The 27,523-nt window shown below is 38.2% G+C and overlaps 1 protein-coding gene across 3 annotated transcripts in view; it reads right to left on the minus strand.

Annotated features, from left to right (window-relative positions):
• Positions 1 to 1,035: 1,035 nt before the first annotated feature.
• The window catches only part of RNGTT (RNA guanylyltransferase and 5'-phosphatase), a 197,062-nt gene continuing 170,574 nt past the window's right edge, over positions 1,036 to 27,523 (minus strand). For 2 of the 3 annotated variants that reach the window (XM_075498347.1, XM_075498348.1), the window contains exons 15-16: positions 6,520 to 6,643; positions 1,036 to 3,827 (exon numbers count right to left, since the gene is read on the minus strand). In XM_075498347.1, the coding sequence (XP_075354462.1) occupies positions 3,664 to 3,827; positions 6,520 to 6,643 (288 nt within the window). In that variant the 3' untranslated portion in view covers positions 1,036 to 3,663. The remainder of the gene's footprint in view (positions 3,828 to 6,519; positions 6,644 to 27,523) is intronic. The other variant, XR_012775201.1, reaches the window with a different exon arrangement.

Here is a 27,523-nt window from a genome sequence, read left to right on the forward strand (position 1 = left end):
TAAAATGATACACATCATATCGACTGAAAAAGCATTGAGAGGAAACACTGAAGAGACAGACATCTGCAGGAGAGATGCAGGAGGAACAAACTGGACTTCTGCTCTCATTCTCTCTCTGTTGACTACAGATGAATTCTAGGAAATCAGCTTGCTGTGCCAACGCCTTCGTGCATACTCTGAGGTCGTAAGATACAATTACGCATTACGCATTATGCGAATATAAAGTCACACCTCTTAGGCACAAAACCAAGGAGCTGCTATGCGGAGGAGCGGGGATCCTGAAGGACTGCTCCAGTGAACAAGCAAGCCAACACGAACTACACAGTGCGATGTGCTGGCCGGGCACATCAACCTGCTTCCTTAACGCATACAGAGGGGAATACTGAGTAGGGGTTAGAGAAGTTATCATACCTCCCCAGGTGTGCTTAAATGCCAGATCTGGTCTGGCATTCACACCCAAACACTAGCAAATCCGAAAGGGTGGAGAGAAGCACCACAAGAATTGCACACATAACAAGAACATACCAGCAGTGGAGGCAGGATCTTAATCAGAAGGAAATTTCAAAAATCAGGATGGCTTTTTCGGTTCCTGAAAGATGCACTCTAGACAGCTGCAACCTGAAAAAGGAAACTGCCCTATTACAATACAAGTCCAGGAGTTGGTCTGAGTAGGTGGGCTACCAGCTTTAGGGTCATGCTGGATGATAAACTGGCAGGGAAGACCCATGCAGGCCTCTTGCACAACTTTTCATGCAACTGCACATTTGGTTTCTTTCTGGTTCTAGTTGCAGGAAGAACAAATTGTACTTAAAAATGGCATGATGGATCATGGCCACCACTGGGCTGGGGGAGTCCTACCTGAGATAAAAGCCACTGACCTCTGAAAAATGTGGATAATTTTCTTGGAGGACTGAACAGCAATAACACTACAGCATCCTTGTGCTTGCACTGATATCAGGAAAGAAGAGGCATCAAAAGTAAACACAGCCTTAGGAAAAATATTTTAAACCATTGACTTTATTAAAATACTTAATACACAGTTTGTAGAGGAATGTACTTACATTTTCTGGAAACTCCACTGAAACCAAATTTTAATTATATATTTAACAAATGACAGAACAGTGGATGAATTCATGCTGTACACCAAAGAATAGACAAGTTAGGGTTTTTTTATCATCATTATTTTCCTGGCACAGACTCTTCTTTGCTTCTTAGCTTCAATCTCTTGAATATCTAGTAGCAGAGAAAGGAGGTTTGCATTTCTCACAGCATTAAACCCATCTGGTCCAAGTGAAATTCCATTTGTTTTCATCAGGTTCTTAATTCAATCGTTCCCCAGTAGCTTGCTTTTCCAGAAAAGCAAAGGCGATTGACCTCTCTAAAAAGCTACAGGTCATACTGCAAGAAGAGTTCGCCAATCACATGTGAACGTGGAGGTCTAAACCTTCTCAGAGTCACTACTCTTTCAAAATATCCACGTCAAGCTGAGTGTGGGAAAAAAAGACACTGTCAGAATACAAGGGCCACAACACATTCATGGACTTGGCAGAATGCATGTGGAAGACAGCCTGTGGTGCTGCAGCTCTGAAGTAAAAGGTAAACCAGAAGCTAGGTCTTGTTGAAATACAAGATGCAAGGGCTGGGATGGAGAAATATGGAAATAACCTGGACACATCCTTACAAGAATGAAATGTCCTAACCTCATGGAGAAGGCTGTAATCATCATAGATATTGCAGTTGCCATAGAACCATGAAGATCAGTGACAAAGTGTGTGTTATGACAATCTCAATGACAAGTATAATCTGGGGGAAATTATTTATACTGAGTGAAGAAATAATTAACTGTGTGTTTCAATGCAAGATGCACAGAGGCTGCATAGGTTTTCACATCAAATTCATAAGGCTCTTTTTTAGGAGATAATTTTGCAACCTTGCATAGGTGATATTATATCTTTTCTATAGATAATATGCAGAAACTATGTACAGTTGAAAAAAAGGACTTTGATGAATGCATTTTTTCCCCTCAAGTTTTACCATAGTATAAAAAGTAACTTATATAGCTCCTTCAGTTCTCTAAAACACATATGGAATATCCCAGAAAGAGATGCTAGGAACACCATCTAAATGATGCTGTGTGCATTTATACAACAGGTTGAAACAATTAGAGAAGCCACCACAAAGCATAGTTGTAAAATTTCCATACAGAAAAAAATGCAGGAGTTAATTTTGCTTACGAACATTGAAACTTATTTAAACAGAAATGCATTTTAGTTATAACAAATTAATAAGCTTCACTAGTCAGATTGCTGAATGAATGGACGACTCACACACTAAGTAAACTATAGAAAGAGCCAGTTCGATCCCTGCTTGATAAATGTACAGTAAACTTTAAAATCTGCATTTGGTTTCCAATTAATCCCAGCTCAGAACAACTCCTCCATTAGACAACCAGAACGCAGCTTCTCAAAACTAATATTATGCACATCTGCCAGTGCACTGCAACAAGAGCCATCAGGGCATTCATGTGCTTCTTCATTTGGTATGAAAGAAAGTCAGCCAGAGGATGAGCACGGTGCCACAGGACAGCCGACCTACCTTTGAAAATGAGCGTCCTGTTCCCTGGGACACTCGTTCACCCCCCTAAATGGTTCATCTTTGCCCTGCAATTACCTAAACCAGGAGATTTTCCATCTGACATGGTGCCTTTCCACCTAAACTACTTCTCTGTTACACAGGAGTTGTCTGGCATTTCTTTTGCCATTTTGTGCCTGGATCTAAGACACCATGATCAGCACTGCTTATTACTCTTGCATATCACAGTGATGTGTACTTTTTAGTAATATTTACAATGCTATCACTGTGGAGAACTAAGCCCTGTACTAGAAACAGTCTCTTAACGGAGACCTCAATACTAAGGATTTGGTGTATTCCTTATCTACAGATAAACTTAAAAAGGCAAAGCTTAAAATAAGCCCACTATACATTTGGTGTGTTAGGTTCAAACAGGGCAGGGGGGAAGGAACAAACACCCAGCACGTATCCTTTTGAAGGGATGCTATTTACAAGAAGGATTCGCTTTTTTAATATTTCAACAACAAAAACCCGGCTAATTTTGAAATTAGTGAAATCTAAGACAGCTTAGTTTTTAACCAACACAGAGCACAAACAACATTGCTGTTTGCTGTTAAACACAAGTCTCAGAAATGCAGGGAAACTATGATCAATTATACTATGGGCAACAAATTGCAACCAGTTGAATAACAATAATAAAAAAACACCTCTGCTTTTTTTTTTAAACATAGCCTCTAAAAAGTACAGCATCCCAATGTTTTCTCAGTTCCAGACTGCTGACATTATAAATTAAGATGAAAAGAGTTCCGTATATAAACAAGGCAGCTTTCCATTGACTTCATTGTACTGTTCTTGTCTAAACCTTTGGAAATTTCATCTTCAAATACCATAAGGTAAGGTTGAATTTATCAGTTACAAAACAATGTCCGTTTGTATGTGGAATTTGAAAAAACAAAACAAAACAAAAAAACCCAAAAAACAAACTCAAAAAACCACACCCAAGTATTTACAGCAATTCAGATTTCTTTTTTTCCAGCCTTCACACTTGCGTTTCACCTTCTGCAGAACTGTAAACACGCTGAGACCAAGGCCTTATGTTATGGTACGCGGCCTTTTGGGCGGTGGGGGTGGCATGAGTTCAGTGTCAGGGTCGAGGTGGTGTTTCCGCATCTGTCCTTGAGAAGCTGCTGTACATCTATCAATGAACTCAAACAGCATCTCCTTCGTGACTGGATTCTGGATGCTGTTGCATACAGCTGGGAACAAAGAACATATTCTCAAGTTACAAAACAGATCTGTTGTCGTCGGCACTTCAATAATTTCATCCCCTCTTTGCAAAATAAATAACAGAATTTGGCTGAAGTACTCAGCCTTAAACGCAGACTTTCACAAGATGGCTGAGTCAGGAGTCAAGTACCTCTGCTTTGCCCCCCAGAGAGCAAAGCGGTGTAGTGGGCCCCTACCTCATGGCAATCACTCTTTTTAAAACAAACAAAAGGCATGCGTGTGTAGGCTTCATGGGGCAACTATAAAAATGCCAAGAACTGACATCCTATTGAGATGGCCTCACAAGAGATGTCTCACAAGACATGGCTTTAAAAGAGACATGGCTTTAAAACACCCATCAAATCCAAATAGCTAGAAACAAGACTGCCTTAATATTGAAAACCTCTGAATTAAGGTAGCTTTTTTTTTCACCACTAAGTACTATAAATACCATAAACCCACAATGCACAGTACTTTTTTTTTGACCCATATACCTTCATTGGCTGAAAGACTTGACACCAAGCAAGCCACATGTCTAGCACACCAGACCATATGATGGAGGAAAGGCTGTAGTGCTGCATGGTGGCCAAGGCATGCATGTATAAGCACACTTGGATTACTTAACATGACTCCCCAGGTCAGAGTTTGTAAGTAATGGCCCACAGGATTTTATGGAACAAATAAAAAGGCTTACTTCTCTTAAAACAAATAAAATATTTTTAATACTTTTCCTATGTAACTTTATACTCCTCTAATTAATCCTCCTGAGAGACTTAGGGAGGGCGAAGAAAATAAAGAACAAGAAATTAAGTGGGAATCCTATGACTATCTTGGAAGAAAGTACAAAATGATTAGAGGATAATATATATAGCATGTAAGGATTGGCCACAGTATGGATGCAATTTCCATGCAAAACAATCTATTGACCCCCTAGAGTACTAAACAACATTAAGACTCCTTAAAATGTACTTGCAATGTAGCGTTGTTACGAATAACAATCAACGTATAATTTCCTGACTCTTAAAAACACTCCTTTCTTTCCTGCAGAATTCCAGAACCATTCAAAGCATTACTTTACAATTAATAAAACACCTTCCAAGCATTATTTTTTGATTATCTCATTTATTTTTGGTGAAAAGGTGGTTTAGAAGTTGTACTGTATGTGACTTCAACAGTTGGAAAAACTTTTCATCAAGAGAAAGCAAATAGAGTCTCTAGGCTCTAGAGAAGGGGACAACGAAGTTTCAAATGAGAAAATACAACTTTTGGAGAATGGTCAAAAGTGAAAAATTAAAGCCAAAAGAAAACTTTCTGTTCTGAAAATTCCCATGGAAAATTTGAAATATTTCTTACAGAACAGTTCTTCCTATAGCATGTAATTTTCCTTTAATTTTTATTTTTAGGAAGTTCACTATGTTTTGGCAGGGGGAAAAAAGGTCAAGAATAACATAACTGCCCTACAAATGGAGAAAATGAGAAGAGAAAAAGTGCAGCTGCATATGCTCTTAAGAACGAAGGAAAGATAAGTATGCTTCTCCTCAAAGAAGAGAAAACTCCAAGGAAAAAAAACCCTATTGAAACAATAAGGTGAAACAGAGAAGAGAAATTTAGGTCAGGGTGACAAAGAGATGTCCTTGTACTTGTATGACTTCTGTGGCCCATTCCTCTGCCCTAACAGGACGGCTCAGCAAGTATTTCAGCTACATTCTGTGCTGGTTCCCTAAGATGCCAACAGATTTATTATCTCCTGGCAAAATGACCACATTTTGTTTATTCAAGAAAATCTACTCACTGCTCAGGCAGAAATACAAGTGGAATGGTTCAGAGAAAATCCTACATCACCTATGCATGTCCTCGTAAATAGCATGGTCTTAAATATGATTAAACTTCTTTTTGGCACTTAACAAAAGTCAGTATCAACATGACTATTGTTATTCAGCCTTGTACACTTCTATTCAAACTCTTATACTTCACCTGAAAGTAAACAACATCATTTAATTTACAACACTTGGCAATTTTTTTTTTTTGTAGAAGAACATTAAAGTCTCACTATTCTGCAGGGATATACCCCCACCTTTCATTTGTTTGCCTCTTCATTGTTTGTACGACTATTGTAGAAACTTAAGATGACATTTTCTCTTGTTAATTTTCTAGCCCATCTGCCAAATAATGGTTTTGGCGTTTTGAATAGAGGTGACATTATAATGGATTTTTTGTTCTACAAATTCAACTCATAGCGTGTCAGTTTGCATTACATCCTGACAAGCCAACACAATGCTAGGAACTGATGTTTGTTAGTTAACTGCTGTTGCAATGCTATCGTAAATAAAAACTTCCTTGGGTCTCACTTAAAAGGCATGCCCTGCCATTTAAAGTGTCTTTGAGCAAGTGTTTGCAGTTCTACAAAGACTTAGGCACTTGCTTCTGCATTATCTGTTAAATACTGCATCAGAGTATTTAACTGACTTCATCAAATACCCCTGATGCCAAAGGATTCATGCTATATAAAAGCCAAACATGACATAAGCATTTACAAGATGAGGTATTACTATAGGAAGTTAGAGAAGCCAGAACTCAAACTAGAAATAAGAACACAGAGTACCTTTCCTCCTCAGACTGGAACAGAGTTAAAAAATTAAAATTTGAACCTGAAAAACTTTTAAAGCAAATTATTCTACTCACCCATGGCAGTGCTGTAGGCATTTGGAAAGCTTTTGTCTATTCTCTGTCTCATGAAGACCCAGCTGTTGTTCTCAAACTTGCACTCTATAATTTTATTGTCGTACTGTTTCAGTTCTTTTGTAACCTGTTTAAAAAAAATTGTTTGGGATAAACATGTTTTAATTCACATTTTTTTCCTTCTTTTAGGGATAAATAATAGAAGATCAAAAGCTGCCCTGCATTTTTCAGCAACATGCCTCCATCATACACAGAGGAACCACACAGACTACATCTCCATTATACATATGCTCAGCTACTCAACATTTAAAAAATACTTTTCAAATCTGCTGTGAATATACAGCAATTATATGATGCTAAAACATCAGCAGCTCTAACAGAGGGGGAAAAAAGTCACTTCTGGCCCAAATGCAAATAGGTTTCCATGGGAATAAACTGCTTCCAGTGTAAGTGCTACTGCCAGCCTAAGTGCACGAAATGTATTATCCATGTTTCATCAACCTTCTTTGTTGAAGGTCTCAAAGCCAAATGTCAGATTTCAATACCAGAAAGAGCTTATGGAAAATCATTCCACTCTTTACATTACTGAGGATTTTTCTTTTCTTTTTTTTTTTTTCTTCATTTGTCTTTAAAAATCAAGATTGTAACTCCAAAATAGTGCGGGAGTTCAAATCACATATGTTCTAAATCTCCTTCAGGCCTCTATTGATTCATAGATTTGTCAGCAGCAAATATCCTGAGCTATTTGTCTTTCTATTTGGCAATGCTGTGTGGTCTGGAAATGCAGTTTATATGCATTGGACTTCCTAGTTGTTTTGGCTACTTCATCCTATGCATCCTAATCTATAATACAATGCAAAATTTTCAAGTAACCATGGTAACCTGAGAACCTTATCTAACGCTTTAAACAATTTTACCCATATACTTCACTTTGTTCCTAAGGGCCTCTTCAGAAGTATAAAGCTGTATTTAACTGCTAGCTATGTTTAGTTTGCTGTAGCTTACCAACGAAAAGCTGTACAAGGTAATATAACACTTTGGATTCAGGATCTTACGCATAAGCGCTCTCGTAAGAAGGGACTGGTTATTGCAATTCATTAGCATAATTTTTCACCTCTGTTGTCTACTTGCTCCTGAGCGGTGACACGGGAATTTACTACTGTCAGAGGGATGCAGATTTGAAAAAGGCCATAACTGTCTCCAGGCAGCTTAATAGCACATACAGTGGAAAAGCCCATGAGCCTCTTTCCCATTAATTCCCAGATAAAGGCAATTAATTCATGAAAAGGTCCTGAGCATGGACCGAGTACTCCTACACCGCATGGTACAGGATTTATCCTTAATTTGATAAGCAGAATCCTAACATTTTTCTTGGTATTTACCCCGAATACTTGTGTTCATTCCTGGATAGGGAGCCCTGGGATTTTACTTGTCAAGTGAATATAAGACAATTTTGTTAAACCTGCTTACAACCCAGGCCTGTCCTGCTCCAGGACTGACAGAGTCAGAGTCAGGTTTCTATGTCACACATTTTTCCTTGATCCATTCCATCACCTGCAAAGAGCTTTTTTCCTAAAATCATTTAATCCTTAAGCGAAGTTTGCATCTGCTGATGATCACTTGGATGAAATCAACCGATTGCCCACATCAGCAATCTCTTCCATTGCAGCATGCTCCGCACAGCACGTCACTTCTTTCCATCCACGTTGAAAAGCTATATGCAGTCCAGATGTTTGACTGATACATATTTGTGGACATATTTATGTTCCATTAGGTGTATGCAGGAAAACACAACATCCTTTTCTAGCGCACTATGGATACATAAACCCAGGAAGAAATTCTTGGCTGCGCAGTGCCTTGGGAAGGTATATTACTTTGAAGACAGCTGCCTAGTGGAAGTGGGGGCAGCAGGGGGTACGACCATGTGTCTGATTTTCTGCCAAAGCAGGGAAATGTTAGAAGGATCACCTGCTAGAGAGAGAAATGTATAAAACTGCAGGCAATGACTTCAACTAACCAGCCGTCTCGTAAGGCTTTCTCACAGTTTATCATTCTTCTAGTGTTCAGATGCTCAGAATAGCAATAAATTAGATGGCAGCTTTATCAGACTGTGGCAATTAAGCAGTATTATTAACTATCTAGATACTTGCTTGGCCATTCATTAGCAATCTGGAAGATAGATCTTTTCACAAAATATGAACACCTGCCAAAGCACCAACTTAAATGAATTTTCCTATTAGAAAACTGGTGATCATAGTCTTTAACAATTGCAAGGTGTAGTAATTATTTTACAAAGGAAGAAATACAGCACCTACACTTCCCTGTACTTTGTTAAGTGACCTCAGTCTTGTAAATGTACTTATTGTAATATTAATGAACATTTTAGGAACTGCTGGCACTTGATCAAGGCTACAAGTACTCTGAGCAAAACACACTTTTCAGCATTAAAAATACTCTTCTACTGTTGCATCTCAGTAGACTTCTAAATGGGTACTGTTTATGCACAGGACTGAACAAGCCCATAGCGATCCTTGTATCCATAATTCACGCCTCACTTGCATGCTACTTTCTGGTATTTCAGCTTCAAAGTGGGATAGGGAAACAGTCAAATTTAACTGTCTTGAATTTCCTTCCCTTTGGGAATTCACTCTGAGCTGCTCAGAGCACTGTCTTCTTGATTTTCCCTTTGCAGAATGGGGTTCATCCCTCCTTCTCCCTCTTCAGTTTTACAGTCCATAGGAGTATCTGAATAATGCATCATCATTTCTTTTCCTGAGAGGTCGTACTTCTAGCTAGTTCTTCACAGAAATGGGAGAAGTGTCTTAGGAATGATGGCAGTTCTCAGCCAAAATGCTTATCCTCATCAGCAGCAATGCTTCTGTACCAGCAATGGTGCAGTGCCAATGCTTCTGCCGTACTGTTGATAAAACGCCTTGAACCAGCATTCAGCAATTTCAAGACGGAAACTCCCACCACACTAAGGACTCCATGGAGCCTCCCTTAATTAAATATTTACTTCCTAGTCTATTTTCGGATGGCCAGACAGAATTAGAGGCCCAGAGGATCATGTCTGGGACACAGGGCTGTCAGAGGTGGTGTGCATCAGAACAGCATCTCTGGTCTGGGCCACAACTGTGTCCTGGGCAAGGACGAACACCAACCTGTACACTACTTTCGTTTCATGAGGAAGGAAATTGTTCCTCAGCAGGAACACTCACCGTTCCTGACTGCATTCAATCTAGTTATCAGGAACCAGCCTACTTGCCCAACAGAAATCACTTCCCAAAAATATAGATGAGCTTCCCCTTGGAAGCCGATTCACTACATTCACTGCTAGATTGCAAGATGGGATCAGAAAAAAGTGGGCAAGAGCTGCATCCCCATTTCAGCAATAGCTCATTATCAAATCAGACTGGATTAATACAAGACCATTGCCTAAGAATGTCAGATTACATGAAGATGACAGCTATCTTCCTCTCCCTGCTGAGAAAGGCTTCCCACTGCCATCATCATCTGGGCTATAAACTAGGAAAAACTTTGGTGGCATAAGCTTATCTTTTTTTCTAAGAATGATGACAGTTAAGGTTTAGGAAATCTCCCATTTTCCAGTCTCCTTCCATTCCCTATGTTCTGAAAGAAATTCAAAATATATTTTTAAAAGTTAAATATCTAACCCATCTCAAATTATCTCGCCTGGCAGAATAATGGAGCCATTTTGAGATTAATCACAACAGTGTATTCATACTCAGCCACATTTTATGTTAATTTAGAGCAAAATGTGAAAAAACAATATATCCAGCTGAAAAAGAGGAGAAACCATTTACATTGATGTAGTTAGCTCTAGTCCCATGAACATGCCTGCATTATTTCTGCTGACTATCAATGGCCAAGGCTTTTCTGTGTATCTCCACAGTGCGCTTGATCATCAGACTGCTCCATCATTCCACCTGTTGAGTCATTCTTTCATTTACTAGAAGCATACATATTTGCTGTGAAGACTTCACTCAAACATTAGTCTCATCGCCCTTAATCCCGAAAGAGGATGAAATTCCTGGGCAAGCTGCTACTTTACATAAGAGGTATTAACAATGAGAATTTACATTTTAAGGTAATTAAGTTAATATTTCAGAAAGCATGCCTCCAATGGACAAGCTTAAACTTTACAAACGCATCTACCTTCCCCATATTCAAGTTCTTTAGAAAGAAAAAAGGAGGTAAGATTTTAGATAAATGGAGACTTGATTGAAAGAAGTCCTATGTTTCCATATGCATATTTTTTCCAAAGCAATTGAAATTATTTTAGCTCAGTAAATAATCCCCTTTAAAGAAAGTGATGTTTGTAAGCAAAATCTTAGCACATTCTATTTCAAATCCTTTCTCTCTTTAAATGCCTTTTTGTTGCACTTTCCCCTCTATTACCAAACATTTATAGAAAGAAAATCATTCTTTAATTCACCTATTTCTATTGCTTACTCCACATCCCTAGTCATCAGCCTATTTCTAAGATCCCAGAAGAAACAATTGTAATAGTAGACACAGAAAATGTTATCTTCCATAAGAGAACAAATGAGCAAAAGCAGCAGTTGAAATCTTATGAAATTAAAAAGATCTTTATTTCTAAATACAGAATTTAAAAAAGGAACCATAACACACAGGCAAGACAGATTCTAAATGTAATGGCATTCTATTTTCTAAGAAGAATCTGCCTTTTCTTTTTATAGCTGGCATGTGCAATGAAGGCATTCCTTTTTGATATGCTCAAGTACACAAACTGTTTGTTTTCTTTTTTTAAACACAAGTTCCAATGCCTGGAGGGAAGAAAAGTTTAGAGCTGCCACCTAAGGTCTGGAAGGTAATTCTTCCTCTCTCTGATATCATAACTAACTTTTCTCCATTAGGATCCATTCTTACAGCCAAAGCAAACAAACAAGTGAAAGCAGCACATCCCAAAATAAATTATCAGCTGTGTGTTCATGAGGGAGAAACCTTCTAGTTGCTTCCCAGTCTCCTACTGCAGGAGAACTGGAGCCACACCTTCTCTTGTCAGCCATCCTGCAAAAATTAAACCACATTTTTCTAAGAATTGTCCAAAAAATATGACATTTGCAAGCTCCTTGTCCTGAGGGTATTGGGATACATTCAGCCACGAATGACAGTTTAGGAAATAAAACCTCTCTAGCAAAACAGCACATCTCAAATCCTGATTTCTGCATTACTCTCAAATGCTGTGACTGCCCACAACTGCGAAGTACTGTAGACTCTGTTTCTAAACTTCTCAAGCAACGTGGAATGTCCTAGACGACAGAGAGAATTAACCTGCCCGCTGTTACTATGACTCCATAGCAGTAGGGACATCATCTGAAGACCAGGGAGAAGCAATGACAACAGTCAGGGAACAAAAAGAACAATTACATGGGAATTTGAGGAAACAAAGAGGGGTCAAGACTTCCTGAAGGAATAGGATGGAAACAGAAAAAATAAAGCAGCAGCAGTAACAAAATAAACAGCTTCTGAAGATATAAAGATATGCCAAACTCAAAATGAGATCTTTTTGAAGACTGAAGACTTAAAGGTGACAAGCAAACTCCAAGGACCTTCATGTCAAACCAAGGCAATTGAGAGGAAATGAGGTGTAAGCAACAGGGCTCCCGTTTATTTTGAGAATACACCTAAAGCAAAGCTTCAAAGTGCATGATTTCAGTGCATGGCCAGCTTTCCAAAGAAATGTGCGTGTGGGCAAGGACTATCCTGGGAAAGCACTCTTACACGTGATTACAAACGAGGACATGAATATAAGAAATTCTAATGATTTGACTAAGAACATCCTAGAGAGTCAGTAGCCGTGTATTTATTAGAGCCCCCAACTCTTACAGGGCACAACGCAGCACCTAATACAGATCCCAAGTTGTTCCTTCAGTGCTTCTTCCTAATTCTCAGACAGCTTGTTTAGATGCTCTTAAAGAATTTTTTTACCCATTGACATAAAGTATCTCATGTTTTCCACAGTAAAACCTCTCAGAGAACTATAAAATTTAAGAGATGGTTATTAAATGCCTGCTCATACCATTAGTGTACACAGGACCACAAATATTAATAGTCAACTGGCAAAAGTTAATCTGTTAAATACTCTTCTGCTTCACATTTTTGTTCAAGCCAAACCAGACTTTGTAGTGTAGCTTAATATCCATTTCTTAATATGATCCAAGAGATTATTTTATCAAAAACATGGATTTGTTGAAAGTAAAATAAGAGCACTGATAACCAATTCTGTTGCTAAATCAAACATACTGATTGTGTTTCCTTTTAAGTAATATATTACCCAACAAATAGTTATCAGCTTGGGTAAACACAATGCAGTTGATATGTTTATTTACATTAAAGAAGCCTTCTAAGTGTAACTACGCCGCTTCTTGTGTACATAGGAAATGGAAATGCTCCAATTTTGAGATCTCATTCCTAGAAAGGAACATTAAGAAATATAAAAATTTTAACATTTTTGTTCACGCCAAATTAAACCACAACCCTAACAACCAAGCACTGGAAAATCATGGAAAAAGCCAAAAAGAAAAATCATGTTTCAAAACCACAAGAGTGAGGCTTTTTTAAATTGTGGAATTTTTTTGTTTGTTTTTGACTTCCAGTGTCTAGCACTCACAGTTCATAATTTATTCTTTCTTTTTAACATATAATATTTTCTCAAAGAATCCCTCATTCTTACATGTAGTAATTTCAAATATGGATACTGTTTTCTGATACACAGAATGGGTTGGAGTCCTGGGGCTTTCCTGACAACTGACTGATGGAAACATCAGAAATAAAAAGCCTTCCTCTTATCAGTGATATTACAAGTTTAATGACTTTCAGTGCCAGCTGGAAACAGATTTCTTAATGTATCCTGGAAGGTCTCCTGTACTCCTGACCTTGCAACACCATCTGAACTATCTGTAAGAAACCGATGTTTTCCTGAGCTTTGTTTGGGACTCTCAGAGGAACACTGGTATCTACAACAAAGCAGATAACTGGTAACTGCTAAGACCATGATGTGGAAATATATCTGTGTTTGCACAAATGCTCTGCTTGATGATGCACCCTCTTCAAGATACTCTTTTTTCTATACTTCCCGGTTCACTCAATGGGAAAACCTGGTCAGCCACAGCAAACCAACAAACTCTTTGAACACTTTTGGGCATTATAACTCAGGCATCTACAGTACTCAAAGAGCAGCTGACCTTCCTGCTAGACTTTTCACTGAAAGGGTTATCAAGCATTGGAACAGGCTGCCCAGGGAAGTGGTTGAGTCGCCATCCCTGGAGGTATGTAAAAGACGTTTGGATGAGGTGCTTAGGGACATCGTGTAGTGGTGGTCTTGGTAGTGTTAGGTTTACGGTTGGACTCGATGATCTTAAAGATCTTTTCCAACCTAGACCGTTCTGTGATTCTGTGACTTTGCCATCTCCACCTAACTCCTGAGGGAACTTTAAAGCTTTTAAAAAACCTATTTTCTTTTAATCATTGTCAAGAATGGGAAGCAGAGATCCAAGGGTCCATACACATCTTGAACAGTTAACTGAAACAAAGTCATAAATAGTTGTCCTCCTAGACTGATATCCCTTGCCAGGCACTCTAATCATCACAGGTCTATGGATTAAAGAAAAAAAGATCTCTGTACATCTTCTGTAAAAACTGAGAAACAGAAGAATTCTGTGCTGGGGACTCATGAACCTGGCATACCTCCACTGTGATGAGTTCTTAAATAAAGTCGTATTAAAAAAGCAGCTTATATAATTCTGACCCTCAGCATGTGCTGATGAAAGAGGAAGAAACTCTAGGGGATGGGGGAACTGCAGCAAACACCCAGGCAGTAAGAGCAGTAACAGAGCTCTCAAAGCAAGTGTCAGTGTGAACTTACTATAGACAGGATGCATATTTGGTGTAAACAGGGCTTCACCTGCTCTACAGCTCATGAATTTGTAGAAAGAGGTAAGAACAATGCTTCACTGCAAGCAGCTGCGGTAACTTTGCAGAGGCCAGAGACAGCCAGCTTGGATTTGGCACACCAAGAATAATTGTGCCACTAATAATCCCTGGGGTCAGTACTGAAACTTGAGGGTGTTTGTCAAAGCACCAAAGAAAAACAGGCAAATGCAAGCAAAGTAGTAAAATGCCACAGCAAACCGCAGAACTGTTCAGCAGGTTATGCAAAAACAAATAAGCAAAAAAATCCTTTCAGTGAAGGACAAGGAATCCACTGGAGGTTTCTGAAAAAAGCCACCCCTGCCAGGAAGGTAAGCAACTGTACAGGAGGGGAAGATAGAGCAAGGATATACAGTGCAAGCTGATAGAAAAAGCTGTAATCATAATGTAGCAATGATTCTGGAGGAAACATTTCCCCCCACAGCCTGATACATTTTGAGGACTGTATTTCTGCTTGACATGAGCTAGCTTGTGAAAGCCAGTCTTAACCCTCATTTGTGTCTTATTCACTCAGACTGCTTTTGCAAAAGGGAGCCAGCCCCAGACTGAGAGCACTGCATGCTAGGAAACAAAGATCCAGAGTTATGCACCAACAGTAAAGAATATATTTTGAAAACAGCACTTAGCTCATTCATAAATTATGAATTTCATAAGGCTTATTATTCTCGGTTTGCAAATGGGGAAACAGAGAGAGATGGTTTGTGGTCACACAACAGGGAAAGCATTTACTCCCCATTAGGGTCTCTAAACCCAATCTTAATTACCCCTCAGGTACTTACACTCATGCTACCAAGAAATCCTGTGACACAGGGCAGCTGAGATCTCTTTAATAATTTATCAGCAGAAACCCAAACAAATCTTCCAGAGACAAAGCAGTGCTATCACTATTTTACAACCATTGGCAATGCTACTTCTATACCTCAAAATAAACAAGAGAGAACCTAGATGACTGTGTCAGAATAGGATGAATAGGAGTTTTTCCAACATTTTCTGCCTTTCACATGTTGGACTTCTCTATAATGATGGCTCTCTTGACAAATGTTTGCGTTTATCACGCATAGATTTTACAGCGTACTTTCTCATATGACTGTTTTTCATCTTTTCTTTGTACTCACGCTATTACTACTGTAGGAGTCTAAATTCATCTTGTTTCATCTGTACTTCTCACACCCATCAAGGGGTTCTGTTGCTTGCTGTCACACCGCCAGGGATGGGTTACAGGGAGACTCCCAGGGGCTGGGCTACCAGGAGCTTCCCAGTAGCCTTTCTGTGTCGTCTGAGGAAAAGCTACTTTTACAAGTCAGATAGTATCTGTCACTATTCATATGGGCCCCGGCTCTACAAACTCTTATCCTTGTAAGCTATACACCTTTGAGCAGTTTCATAAGATCAATTAGCCCGCACTAGTGTTATCAGGATTGGGCTCTAAACCTAATTCTCGTCACTGCTTATCTGGCTTCTGAAACGTTCTTAGAAATCGTGGTTTTGTACTCTCAGAAAAATGCCAAATGATACCAGAATAAACCAAAAGACATTTAAACTAGAATCCAAAGTAGCATGTAATTGCAAGTGAGTCTTTTAAACCCACTTTTACTTGTAACAACAGGCAGCTTTCAAATTACAGCTATTATGAATCATATACTTTTCTTCCATTTAGATCCCAAACAGCCAGTTTTATATGCTTAAAGTTTTTTTCCCCATAAATCAAAATTCACCACTGAGAACAATTGTGTTAACACTACAAGGAAATTTGTTTGCTTTGTTAAATTGAGCTTCAAAAGCATGAACTGAACATACATTTGTGATCACAAGTAAAGCCTCTTCTTATACCCATTCAAAATGTTTACTTTATTACAGCTTATTATAAATGTACAGTCTAAAATGCGGCAGCATGACTGTTCAATTTCCAGGCCATAATTTTATGATAATCATATGTTATATATTCATATGCCTACTCCACTGCCTAACAAAGCCCAAACTGGTTTGTTAGCAGCTCTGCTTTCCCCATGGTTCAAATTTCTTTGCCTCAGAACATTACTGCGTAACAACATTAAGGAAGATATAATCAAAATTTTACTTCATATTCTTCACTATAGTAGGCAAACAAAGAAACATATAACATTGGAAGCTGAATTTGGCGTACTGACTTTATCAAATACTGGTATCTAAGTGATATGTAAATTATTAAACATGCTATGCAAGCATTATTAGAAAGGTAGGGGGTAGGGAGCAAGATTATAAATTCATAAATGTTTTCAACATGTAGAAATCCTATTAATACTTTAAAACGTTGAGATAGTACAGAGAGAATGTGTGCATGAACTAAGACCAGAAGTAAGCAAACTTGCTTTTCATCTCCTATATTTAACATGTGTTTCAGTTTTTGCCGAGGACATATTTACAAAAAGTAGTAAATTTTTTTTTCTTCATACATTTCAGAGGCAATTCCTAGTTATTCATAAATCTGATACTAGAACATACAGAGGCTTACAGGGCTTGTAGGAAATAAAAATTCAGACAATCCCCATCCACTTCACTAGACTGAATGGTTTGTCATCAATCAAGTCTCCTATGAACCAAAGGATCAAGCTAGAGAGGAGAGCTCAGTCTTGCTCACTGTAGCTTCTTATAGGGTCTGTGTAATACTTAGTATTTTTAAAAGAGTGCCAGATCTTGAAATCACACAAGTCTCTTAACAGCAGAATAACATTTTATTGTTTAAAGAAACTTCTCAGGTTTTGTATTTGTATTATATAAGAAAGCAAGAACTTCGAATTTTCAAATACAGGATGACCAAAAAAAAGTCAAGCTTTAATGAGTTTTAAAACCTCACCATTTTGAGGGGGCGTGCTTACACCTGATCACTAAGATTGGAGTTCACAACCCTGCTGACTCAACCTTCCATTGTTGTAGCTAATGACACAGCATGAGTTTCAGGTGACTGCCAGAACCACTTACATGAGGGAGTTGATAAATGCCTTGATGAAACACTGCAATAATATAAAACACAAAGCCAAGAGGCAGCAAACAACAACAACCAAAAAAACCCCCTCCAAATCTATTCAGCAGTGCTATAAAATCCAAATAATAAAGCAAAGATGCATTGGGGAAAAAAGCTGCGAAAGCTATGTTAGGGATTTTTCATTGTATTTTTCATCCTTCTAAGATTTCAATTAGAAGGAAAATAATCTTTTTTTCCATTACTGATAATACATCACAGCAAAAAGATTAATGGCTGCTGACTTAATGCAGACTTTCAAAAATTAGCTTTGATCAAAGCAACTGCTGTAGTGAAAGTCAACTGCCCTAACTCACTTCTCAACTGCCTTTATAGCATTGAGCTGGCTTGAACTCCCTCCCTTTGTTGAATAGTTTGCCTTAAACTTCAAAGCCTAACTGGCTTTGAGGCTTAAATCACGAAAGCTTTTTCCTCCTTCTTCAAAAGCAATTAAAGACGTTCAGTATAATCTGACCTATAATCTAAAATCTAAGCATGCAGGTCTTCTTGATCATTGTGGGGTTACAGAACGGAAGGGGCTAGATAGAGAAGTTAATCGTGGCTCAGACACTGGAAATGGTTTTATGGTGCCTGTCAGCTGACGAGGTCAGTCCTCTAAAAGAAAGGTAAGCAAGTGCTAATCTATCGATGGCACAAATTTGTTGGTAAATGAGGCTATAGAGGGGTTCTTACTGCTTTACCTTTCATTGCAAGCCCCTACTTCTTTTCCATTCCTTGTTGAAAATGAATCTGCAGAGTTAGGAAGCCAGATTTCCCAGGACACCATGGTAACGGGCGTGGGGTGGGGTGATAGACTACAGTAATCACGAGGCAGAGGAATGGACAATATTCATGAACTTGGAAGAGTCACAACTGGCTTCAGAGGATTTTATGGATTTTTCCAGATGTGGTCTGAGAAACCTATGAACTTCTTGGTCTGTTTGGTTAGCAGTGTTTCTAGACAAATCAATAAGGATTTTATCTGAGTTTCTCTTTTACTATCCGCTAAACAGGATTACAACTTTGAATGGTGCGTGCTGACAACAGGAGATAATTAATGGTTTGATAGTTGGTCTTGCCAAAGTCCTGACAGACAGGAAATCTGGGAAAGCCTGCTGTACATGAGCACAATTTTCATGGCTTTGCTCATACACTTTTTTATTGCATGGTAGATCAATAACAACATAAGCGAGCGACAATATTTAGTCTTCATTCTTATTTCACAAAATTATTTCACCCAGTTAGCCTGCAAGAGCTAAGGCAAGCAAAGCCAAGAAAAGTCTCTTGAGTTTTCTAACCAGACAATCTCTCCAAAAAACCCCTGGTCTTTGGCTTGCAAAGACCTCTGCATACACCGATTGTTAAATTCTCCAGAATTCAGAGCCTAATTTGAACACTCTGCTCAAGTGCTACAGCTGTGTTTGAGCAGCCATCCTCCTCCACCTGAGGCCCAGGACTGAAACAGCATTAGTTCTCTAACAAATACAGCTGAAAACATTTGTTTTACTTTTCACACGATGTAACAGCACTACAAGTAACATCATAAACCCATTCTAGAGCCAGCCAATGTCACTAACAATTCCAGCCAGGAAAAAAAAAATTCTTAAAGGCTCTTCTCTAGAAGAATAGGCAGCGCTGGAAAGACATAAGAAAAGAGAAAGAAAAACCAGGTAACAGCATGGCAACTCTGTAACCTGTTGCCCAATAATCTCAAAGTCTATTTTTATATGTTAAACCAACTTCATTAGTTTGCTTTAGATAAGAGTTTTATGTACATAATTCTACAGTTGAAAAGCCCAAGGTAAAAGGGAGTTGATTTGTCAGGCAACAGTGCACACAGTGCACTGAAATCCATGAACTGAAACAGAAAGCGTTCGTTTGTAGCTTCCTGCTGTAACTACTAGCACTAATTACTAATTACAGATTTTTTCCTTAAAGTTCTGAATGAAATATTAACAAGCTAGTAATTAAGTAATTCAGGGTCTGTTTGCTTTAGTGTTAGCTTCACTATTGTAACCCCAAACCTCTAACTCACTGATCTATAAATGTCCTTCTAAATTATTCAGAGATGTCCTTTGTTTTCCTTCTATTGAAGTTACTGTGAAACCTCTCTCTATGCGTTAATGGCATCTAAAGTGTAACCAGTGGAAAGAGAATGTAATTATATAGGAAAATACAGTAACTGTATCTTGCATTATTGTGTAAAAGAACAAAAACATTCTTGTCTCTCATTCTGCTTTTGCATGTTCCTTTACATTGCTTCTACTACAGACCAGTCTCTTCCCTACATTCCACACAGGTTTCTTCCACAAGTTTCTTCAGAGGTTGTGTTTGTATAAAAGAAATGCTACAACACTTAGTTAATCTGCTCCTGCAACGACCAGCAATCAAGCGTGGCTAACCATGACCCACTAATGAAATGAAGCAGAAGGCAGGTTGCACTTGTCTATGTTACTATTAAATTACAACTGGGTAGGTTAACATATGACACTAATCGGGCATTTTATTTCTTGTGTGGTGCAGCATTAATATGTAGGCAATGGGCAGCTCCCCAAGGCAGTGAGGACCATGGTCGACGTTAACCACCTCTGGAAGACTGCCTGAGTCCCAGCAGACTGAACGGCCGGACCAAGAGGCTTTACAGCACTGTTTTGCTATAGCCTCATTCCCTCCCACCTTAGGGCACTGTCAGGGTCTTTGCTGACCCAGTGAAAAAAAGCCCGTGGATGACTTCTGCAGAGCTTAAGTGAGAGACGTGTCCTCCAGCAGAACTCAGGTCTTTACTCCCCTTCTGTACCGATGCTGACTCCTCTGCTTCACGCATGAAAAATAGATAAAAATCTCACATCAATGCCTGTACAGAATCCTGCATGGCATCTCATGAATCTACCAACTGACAACATACTCAAATATTTTTTTATTACAACACATTAAGCTAAAATCAATAGATTCATTTACCGAAACAGATTTAATACTTCAGCCAATCAAGGGAAAGTAACATTTTTCTGAAAAGCAGTGACATTTCATTATAGCATTTGGTTGTAAAGTCACTGGCAGAAATTTTTCTATATACCAATTAAACAGTAACTCAATGAAGTTAGTAACATAAAAAGCAATATTGCATATTTACAGTTTCCTCCCCAGTAAATGAAAACTTCTACAGTTCTTAGCAATACAAATAAGATGTCTGCACAATGGTTCTAACAATGCTGCCACATCTCTGATCTTTCCTTTTCAAATCTTTCTACATTATTTTTCCCAAAGATGTAACATGCTATTTTCTCTACAATCAACCTTTTTTTCTTTGGAGAGAAGCAGAAGTGGCATTTTGAAAACTTCAATTTGCTGAAATATAATAGCACCACTGAGCTCTGTTGTTCTTCACTTTTATTCTCACTTTATGTTAGAAAGATAAAACTGCAGTGGTTTTACTATTGTCAAACAAAAAGTAAATGAATAATGGTTTTGTTGACTATTACATAACAAGATACTGCATCACTTATTCAACTGAGTTTTAGTATCTATTTCTCTTTCTCAGATGTGAAATTTTACAAATACTGTAATCATTCTGGAATACTGCCAAGCAGAGGTATACATGACCCTTGCAATGAAAACTGTGAAAGCCAATTTGATGAAAAAATCATTTAATTAAGTATTTCACTGTAAATCATATAAATAGAGGAACGAATTAAGAATGCAAAAATAAATAATCTTACCTGATTTACTGTCTATGTACAGCTTCATTTTCCCCTCGGATTACTGCTTTCTAGGTATCAAAGGCATTCTTCGAATTGTACAGGTGCTATTTATCATTCCCTTGTGTAGGAGATAAGCATCCTTCTACTTTTACTCGTATGAAATCTCATCTTTTTGCCTACAGGCCAGCCTTTCATGGGCACAATCTAGTTTAATTCCACCTTCCTCCTTATTTGCTAACCTTCTGTAAGAGCCACCAACTTTCTCATCAGAGGTCTAACAGAGCCTAAGCTTGCAGGATTTATCTGGTTTTACAGATTATATTTGAGGATAGAAATGGTGGAAAAAATGGATCTCTGGAAATCTATTAGCAGCAGCTGAAGTGACATTTAAGCCACAATACTTGTCTGTGGGGAATACGATACTGGAAATCCTCACTTGCAGTTAAAACAGCTGTACAGTAAGAATTTGGTTTTACTCCAGCCTTTAATCTCATAATTGGAAAAGTCCAGAGGGACAGGCAAGACTAGTATTTGCACCATTACTTTAGGTACTTAAAATTTAGCAGCTAGTTTTGGTATGTAATCCACTGAGAGAGACTGGCACCTCTAGAAAGCAATTTAAAAGACCCAGTGAAGCAACTGCCAGGCGCTTTTCTTAGAGGTTCCCAGATTCACCCTTGGATTCAACTGTCTTCCACTGTCTATACAGGGAGCCTGTGGGATATACAGTGGCTGAAATGAGTTCGTGAGACTATCCTCCTTTATAGGTATTATAATTAGACAGGATATTATCCACAACCCCTTTTCCTTTGTAAACTGATATCCTGCATAATTATCTCGTTTGATATTTCTTCTACCTTCTGTGTTATTGTTTGCGGGCCTATTCTTTTTCATTTATCTAAATTTAATCTGCATTTGCCTTTTACTAGCCCTAAACCAGCACAGTACCTCTCAATAAGACCATTTTTGCCGTCAACTGTTTTTCTCCAATCTTATCGGTATCTGACATTTAAAATATTTCTCATTCATGATGTTCACTATGCGTTTTATATATTCTATAAAGAAAGGTCTCAGAAACAATTTCCTCGTCAAAGAATTTCCCTGTTATACCATCTCTCACCCTTTGCAACTTCAACATCTTGATTTATTCATGAGTAATTTATTTTAAAGACATTATCATCTGCATTTCACAAAGGTACTACAAGTTCAACCTCATTTATCAAGTTCAACCTCATTTGTTCAGTTTAGACTCAAAATAACTCACCTCTAAAAAGCTTAACAAATTTAGATATACTCTGCCTATAAACTGTTTACAACAACAATTTGCTTTCTCTTCCCGCCTCAAGCCTGATCTTGGCTGATGTTCTCATGGTACTTTAAAACAATAAACAATTAAGAAATGGTTAAAAAAAAGACCTAAAAGACTTTGTCCAAATACCTTTCTAGTGTCTCATTCAATTAGAATAAATTTCTAATAGGGTCCGATTTTTATAATTTTTTATAGAAACCTTTTTTGGTATCTACTCTTTCTCTTTGACTGTCATCCATTCTACTGCCTTTATTTCACTTGCCTATAGTACGAACAAAAGTCTCTATTGCAGAAAGGTCTAACGCAGAAAGAAAAGTCAAATAATAGATTTCAAAAATCAGAAGAGAATAAAAAAAAAACCAAAACCAAATATGATATGAAAAGAATAATTTCTGAAGGAAACAATAAAGACACAAATTTAGGATACACCCTTTCTCTGAGAAGACAATTATCTACTACAAGTTTCCCAAATTGCCTAAAACTCTGAGAAGCTTGAGCACACTGCTATAATGTTTGAGTATTGTATTTTAGTCAAAAGAAAATGCAAATGCAATTGCATTTATGGAAACTAAGCATGGAGATGTCTACATCAAAGGAAAAACAGTCCCTGTTGCAAGTCAGTCAAGCACAGGAGCCAGCCCCATAAACAGCTGTTGTCATCAAGGTATCCTCAATTACTCAGAACAAATTATGCTCTCTATGTGCAGAGGCACACCCAAACCAGGTTTGGCAATGCAGTTATAACATGGAAACAGCTGCAGCAACAAATTGCCATGTTCAAGAGCTTAAAATCATCATGGACGAATCATCCTCTTCTCTAAGATGATTTTTGTAAAACGTAAGAAAGCAAAACAAAAGATGGTGCCAGCCCCAAATCACCCCTGTATCGGAGCCAGAACACTCTCAACCACTGAAGCCTGGGAAAGAACAATGTGACAAAGAGGACGAGGACAACAGCAAAACACAACTTGCACTACAGCACGAGAAATCTGGCAGTTTTACAATGACCAGATCAGTTATTCCACTGTGACAAGTATGAGGGCTCAATGCAATGCAGATGAGAAGTATTTGCAATATCTATGCTCATTTATTGCTAAAACAAACCTCTCATTCCCAGTATCTTTCTCAGCAATTTTTAGTTGCTAGCGAGCAATAACTTTATGGTTCAGAGACACAGCTTAACCCTTTTGTTCTGCCGTCTCTTCAATATGGAAAATAAACTATTTGCCTATTAATGTGTTATTTTAAAGAGACATAATCTGCATGTCCTAGTGCTGACATTTATCATAGTATGTTTTCATACCACTGGGCATAGGAAAGCTACTCTAAGCACAATCTGGTTATGACTTTGAAAATCCAGTTTTCTGTATGACTATACTTCTCAGAATAGTATCCTGTATGGGGTCAACAGTAAAATATTTGGAAAATTACCAGGAAGGTAAGAAAGCAAATGAATTCAAAAGAAGGAATGCTGAGACACAAACAAGAAAATAATGAAAACTAAAGTCTGATGGCACATATATTAGCTACTGCTGGTTTCAAATCTCATTATTTATCAGATGAAACAAAACAGGAAACTCCAAATCAGCCATCCCTAATGCGATAAAAAATTGCTGGTTGGCTTAATCTCATAGGTATTATGACAAAAGTACTCCAGCCAAAAGAACTGAAGAAGAAAATACGAATGGTCTTAGGGATTAATTTTGGAGGCTTTTCCTAAGAGTCACTGTAGGTCAGCATCGCTGCTAGAACAGGGGCCACAGACAAGACTGGAGGAGAAGGGAACGTATGAATGTTAGATAGCATGACCAAATGTTAGATAGCATGACCATGTCTTCCCAGCATATATGCAAATTTTATTTCTGCAGTACTCGGGTGTCTCATGTTGTACACTCTTACGCATTCGTCTTCCCTTACTAATATTCATTATGCACAACAGTTACACCCCATTTCACGCATTTACAAAGTCTCCTCGGCGTTTTTACATCCAACAGCTACCCACTGGCTGCTCTTGTTCCAGCCTGTTACTCTTGAGCTTTCCTACTAATCTAGCCAGTGCTGCCACTTCCAATTTCTTTTCTTCTTTGCTATCATTCTTTTAAAATTATATGGCTCTGAATAATCTAAAAACCTCTTAAGTTTTAGAGACATTCCTGAGAACATCAGCTTCTCTCAGTTCCAGTTATGCTCACAGATTTTTAGGTTAAGCCAAAGATGCTTTATTCTCAACATATACCACACACTCCATTAAAAAAATCCATACTGTCTCATTACGTGAAAATAGCTGCAGAATGACTTCAAAGGAAAAAAAGCCCCTTTCTTCTTCTAAATAAACATTTTAGTGAAGAAAACACAGCTTGTTCTTTGAAAGAGGACCATAGGATCTCTGGAAGGTAATGCAATTCTATCTCTTAATGGAAAAAAAGATGCATCTTTTCAGATTTTTGATATTATGAGAAAACCAGCCACTTACAAAGGTAAACATTTAACAAGAAAAAAAGCAATACTAAGAATGGAAGTATTGAAAGCCTTGCATAATGCAAGTTATGGTCGCAGCCATAGGAAAAGATAAGGAGGAAGAGCTGGCTGGTATACTGTATGTTAATATTATGGACTGAAATTAAGCTCTATTCGATCAGTAACAGCAGAGGCTCAGAAACATCCAACTGTACAACTTCCCAATAAACACAATAAATGATGCAGTTTTATATATCCTTAAGAACTAGTTATATTTCACAGTGGTGACTGCTAAAATGTCACAGAACCAGAAAAATTCAGGTTAGAAGGGGCTTCCAGCCATCACGCAATCCAACCTCCTGCTCTAGGCTGGGTTAACTGCAAGGATGAGTCAGGTTGCTCACGGCCTTTTCCAGTTAAACTTTGAAAATCCCCACAGGTAGATTTTACAGGCAACCTGCTGCTGTGCCCAACCAACCTCACTGTGAAAATTTTTTTCCTTACATCCAACTGGAATTTTCCCTCTTCTCCGTCCCCGAGCATGTCTGAGAAGTGTCTGGCTCTTTTTTCTGCAATCTCACTTCAGGTAATGGAAGATTGCAATTAGTTCCCCTCCTTGCCTTCTCTTCTTCAGACCAAAGAAACCCAGTTTCTTTAACCTCTCCTCATAGGCCACATGCTCTACCCTTCATCATGACCCCTGCAGGAATCGCCCCAGCGGGGTGACTTCTGCACCAGGGAGAGCACCAGAACAGCACACAGTTACTCCAGATGTGCCTCACAAATGCTCAAGCAGAGAACAGCGACTTTTCTTGACCTGCTGCTGGCTATGCTCTAGCTAACACAACCCAGGGTATGGCTGGCCTTTACTAACACAAGGGCACATGGCTGGCTTGCATTCAATTTGTTGCCACTGGGACTCTCGGGTGCTTTTCTGCAGAGCTGCTGCACAGCCAGGCTCCAGCCTGAGCTGAGGCAGGGGCTTGTTCTGTCCCTGATGCAAACCCTGCATTTGCTTCTCTTAAACTGCATGAGGTTCCTTTGTCTTTGCACTTGTTTTTCTAAGCTTTTTCAGAAATGAGGTATTATCATACTGATTTGCTATTGCTAGAATATATTTGTATTCCAAAGCCCAGGAAATGGAAGGTTTAAAAAACTGCAATCTGTTCATTTTTACAATACTCATTAAAAGCATTTGAAGATTTTTTTTTTCTTAAATAGTTAATACAGAAGTAAATAGAAAACTAAAAAAAACCCCAATAAATTAAGATCTACAATCAATTAGCTATTATTTTAACCTTTCCAGAAGGCTTAATTTATCCTATGCTTAGCAAGAACAAACTTGGATTGATTTCAACAAAAAAATACTAGGAGCTGAAATAACAAAAGCTGCCCAATTAAAAAAAAAAAAAAAGAAAAAAAAAAAAAAAAGAAAAAAATCATAGTCCAAAACCAAGTGCCAATTATTCTATCTTATTGGCAGCAACAACTACAGAGGTAATCTTCCTAATTCTGTGGACTTCTATGGAACACCACGTGCTTTACAAAGAACAAATTTTTTAACTGAACTCATAGGCATAATCATGACAAAAAACAAAATGGGGACTATCTGATCCATCAGAACAGAGGAATTTATAAATTATAGCTCATTAACATTTTGTTCTTAGGGACAGCAATTGTGACAGCATACAAAATCACTGCTTCAGTTTTTGCAGTGCTCATGCAGATTTTCTAGTTGTTATTCTTTTTCTGTTTACATCACCATTTCCAAGGCTAGATTTTTTGGGTTGTTTTTTTTGTGTGTGTGTGTTTTTTTCCCCTCAATGTGCCTACAGAGAGTAAATATGCCCACTGTATGCTGGCATTCACTGTAATATAAATGCACACCTAAAATATATTACTATTAATTTATACTATTGGTGTGTAACATTCCCAGGCAGGACTGAGGGCTCTAGTATTCCAGGGACTATACACACAGGCAGTCAGGACCCCTTGCCCTTAAGAGTTAGCAACTGCTTTTGAGAAAAGCTGCAACAAAGAATGTCAAGATGTAGAGAAAAAAAAGGAAGTCAAGGGATAAAGAATTAAGCCATATGCTTCTTATCTTTCCTAATTAGTTCTCAAAGTAAGAGTTCAAAAGTACCCTATTTTCAAAATGAGCTAAATTTGCCACCTTTAACAAACATGTAACTTAGGAATGAGCAGTGGGTGCTTTCTTGCTAGCACCTTACAACGTTTTCTAACTTGTGGTATGTTCAGTAAGTTCTCTCTAGCACCTCCTTCATCTTCTTTACAAGACATAAACTGTGTGAGTAGGGCAGTTTTTTACCTCTCAGAGTTCCTGTTACTGCTCTCACAAATTTTGTTTTTGAATATGTTCAGTTTATTGTTTAGGACACAAAGTCACAGAAAGGCACCTTGAACTTGGGACAGAAGATTGCGAGATGTATAACCACTCCAGGTTCACTTCAAGTCCTAGGCTGCCCTCCTGAAAAGCCTCTTGCTGCTGAGAATTAACTTTATTTTTAATGTAAAACCTTCCTGCATTCCTGAGGAAGGCAAACACAGCCT

This window comes from Mycteria americana, chromosome 3 (assembly GCF_035582795.1).
Source record: "Mycteria americana isolate JAX WOST 10 ecotype Jacksonville Zoo and Gardens chromosome 3, USCA_MyAme_1.0, whole genome shotgun sequence".
NCBI lineage: Eukaryota > Metazoa > Chordata > Aves > Ciconiiformes > Ciconiidae > Mycteria > Mycteria americana.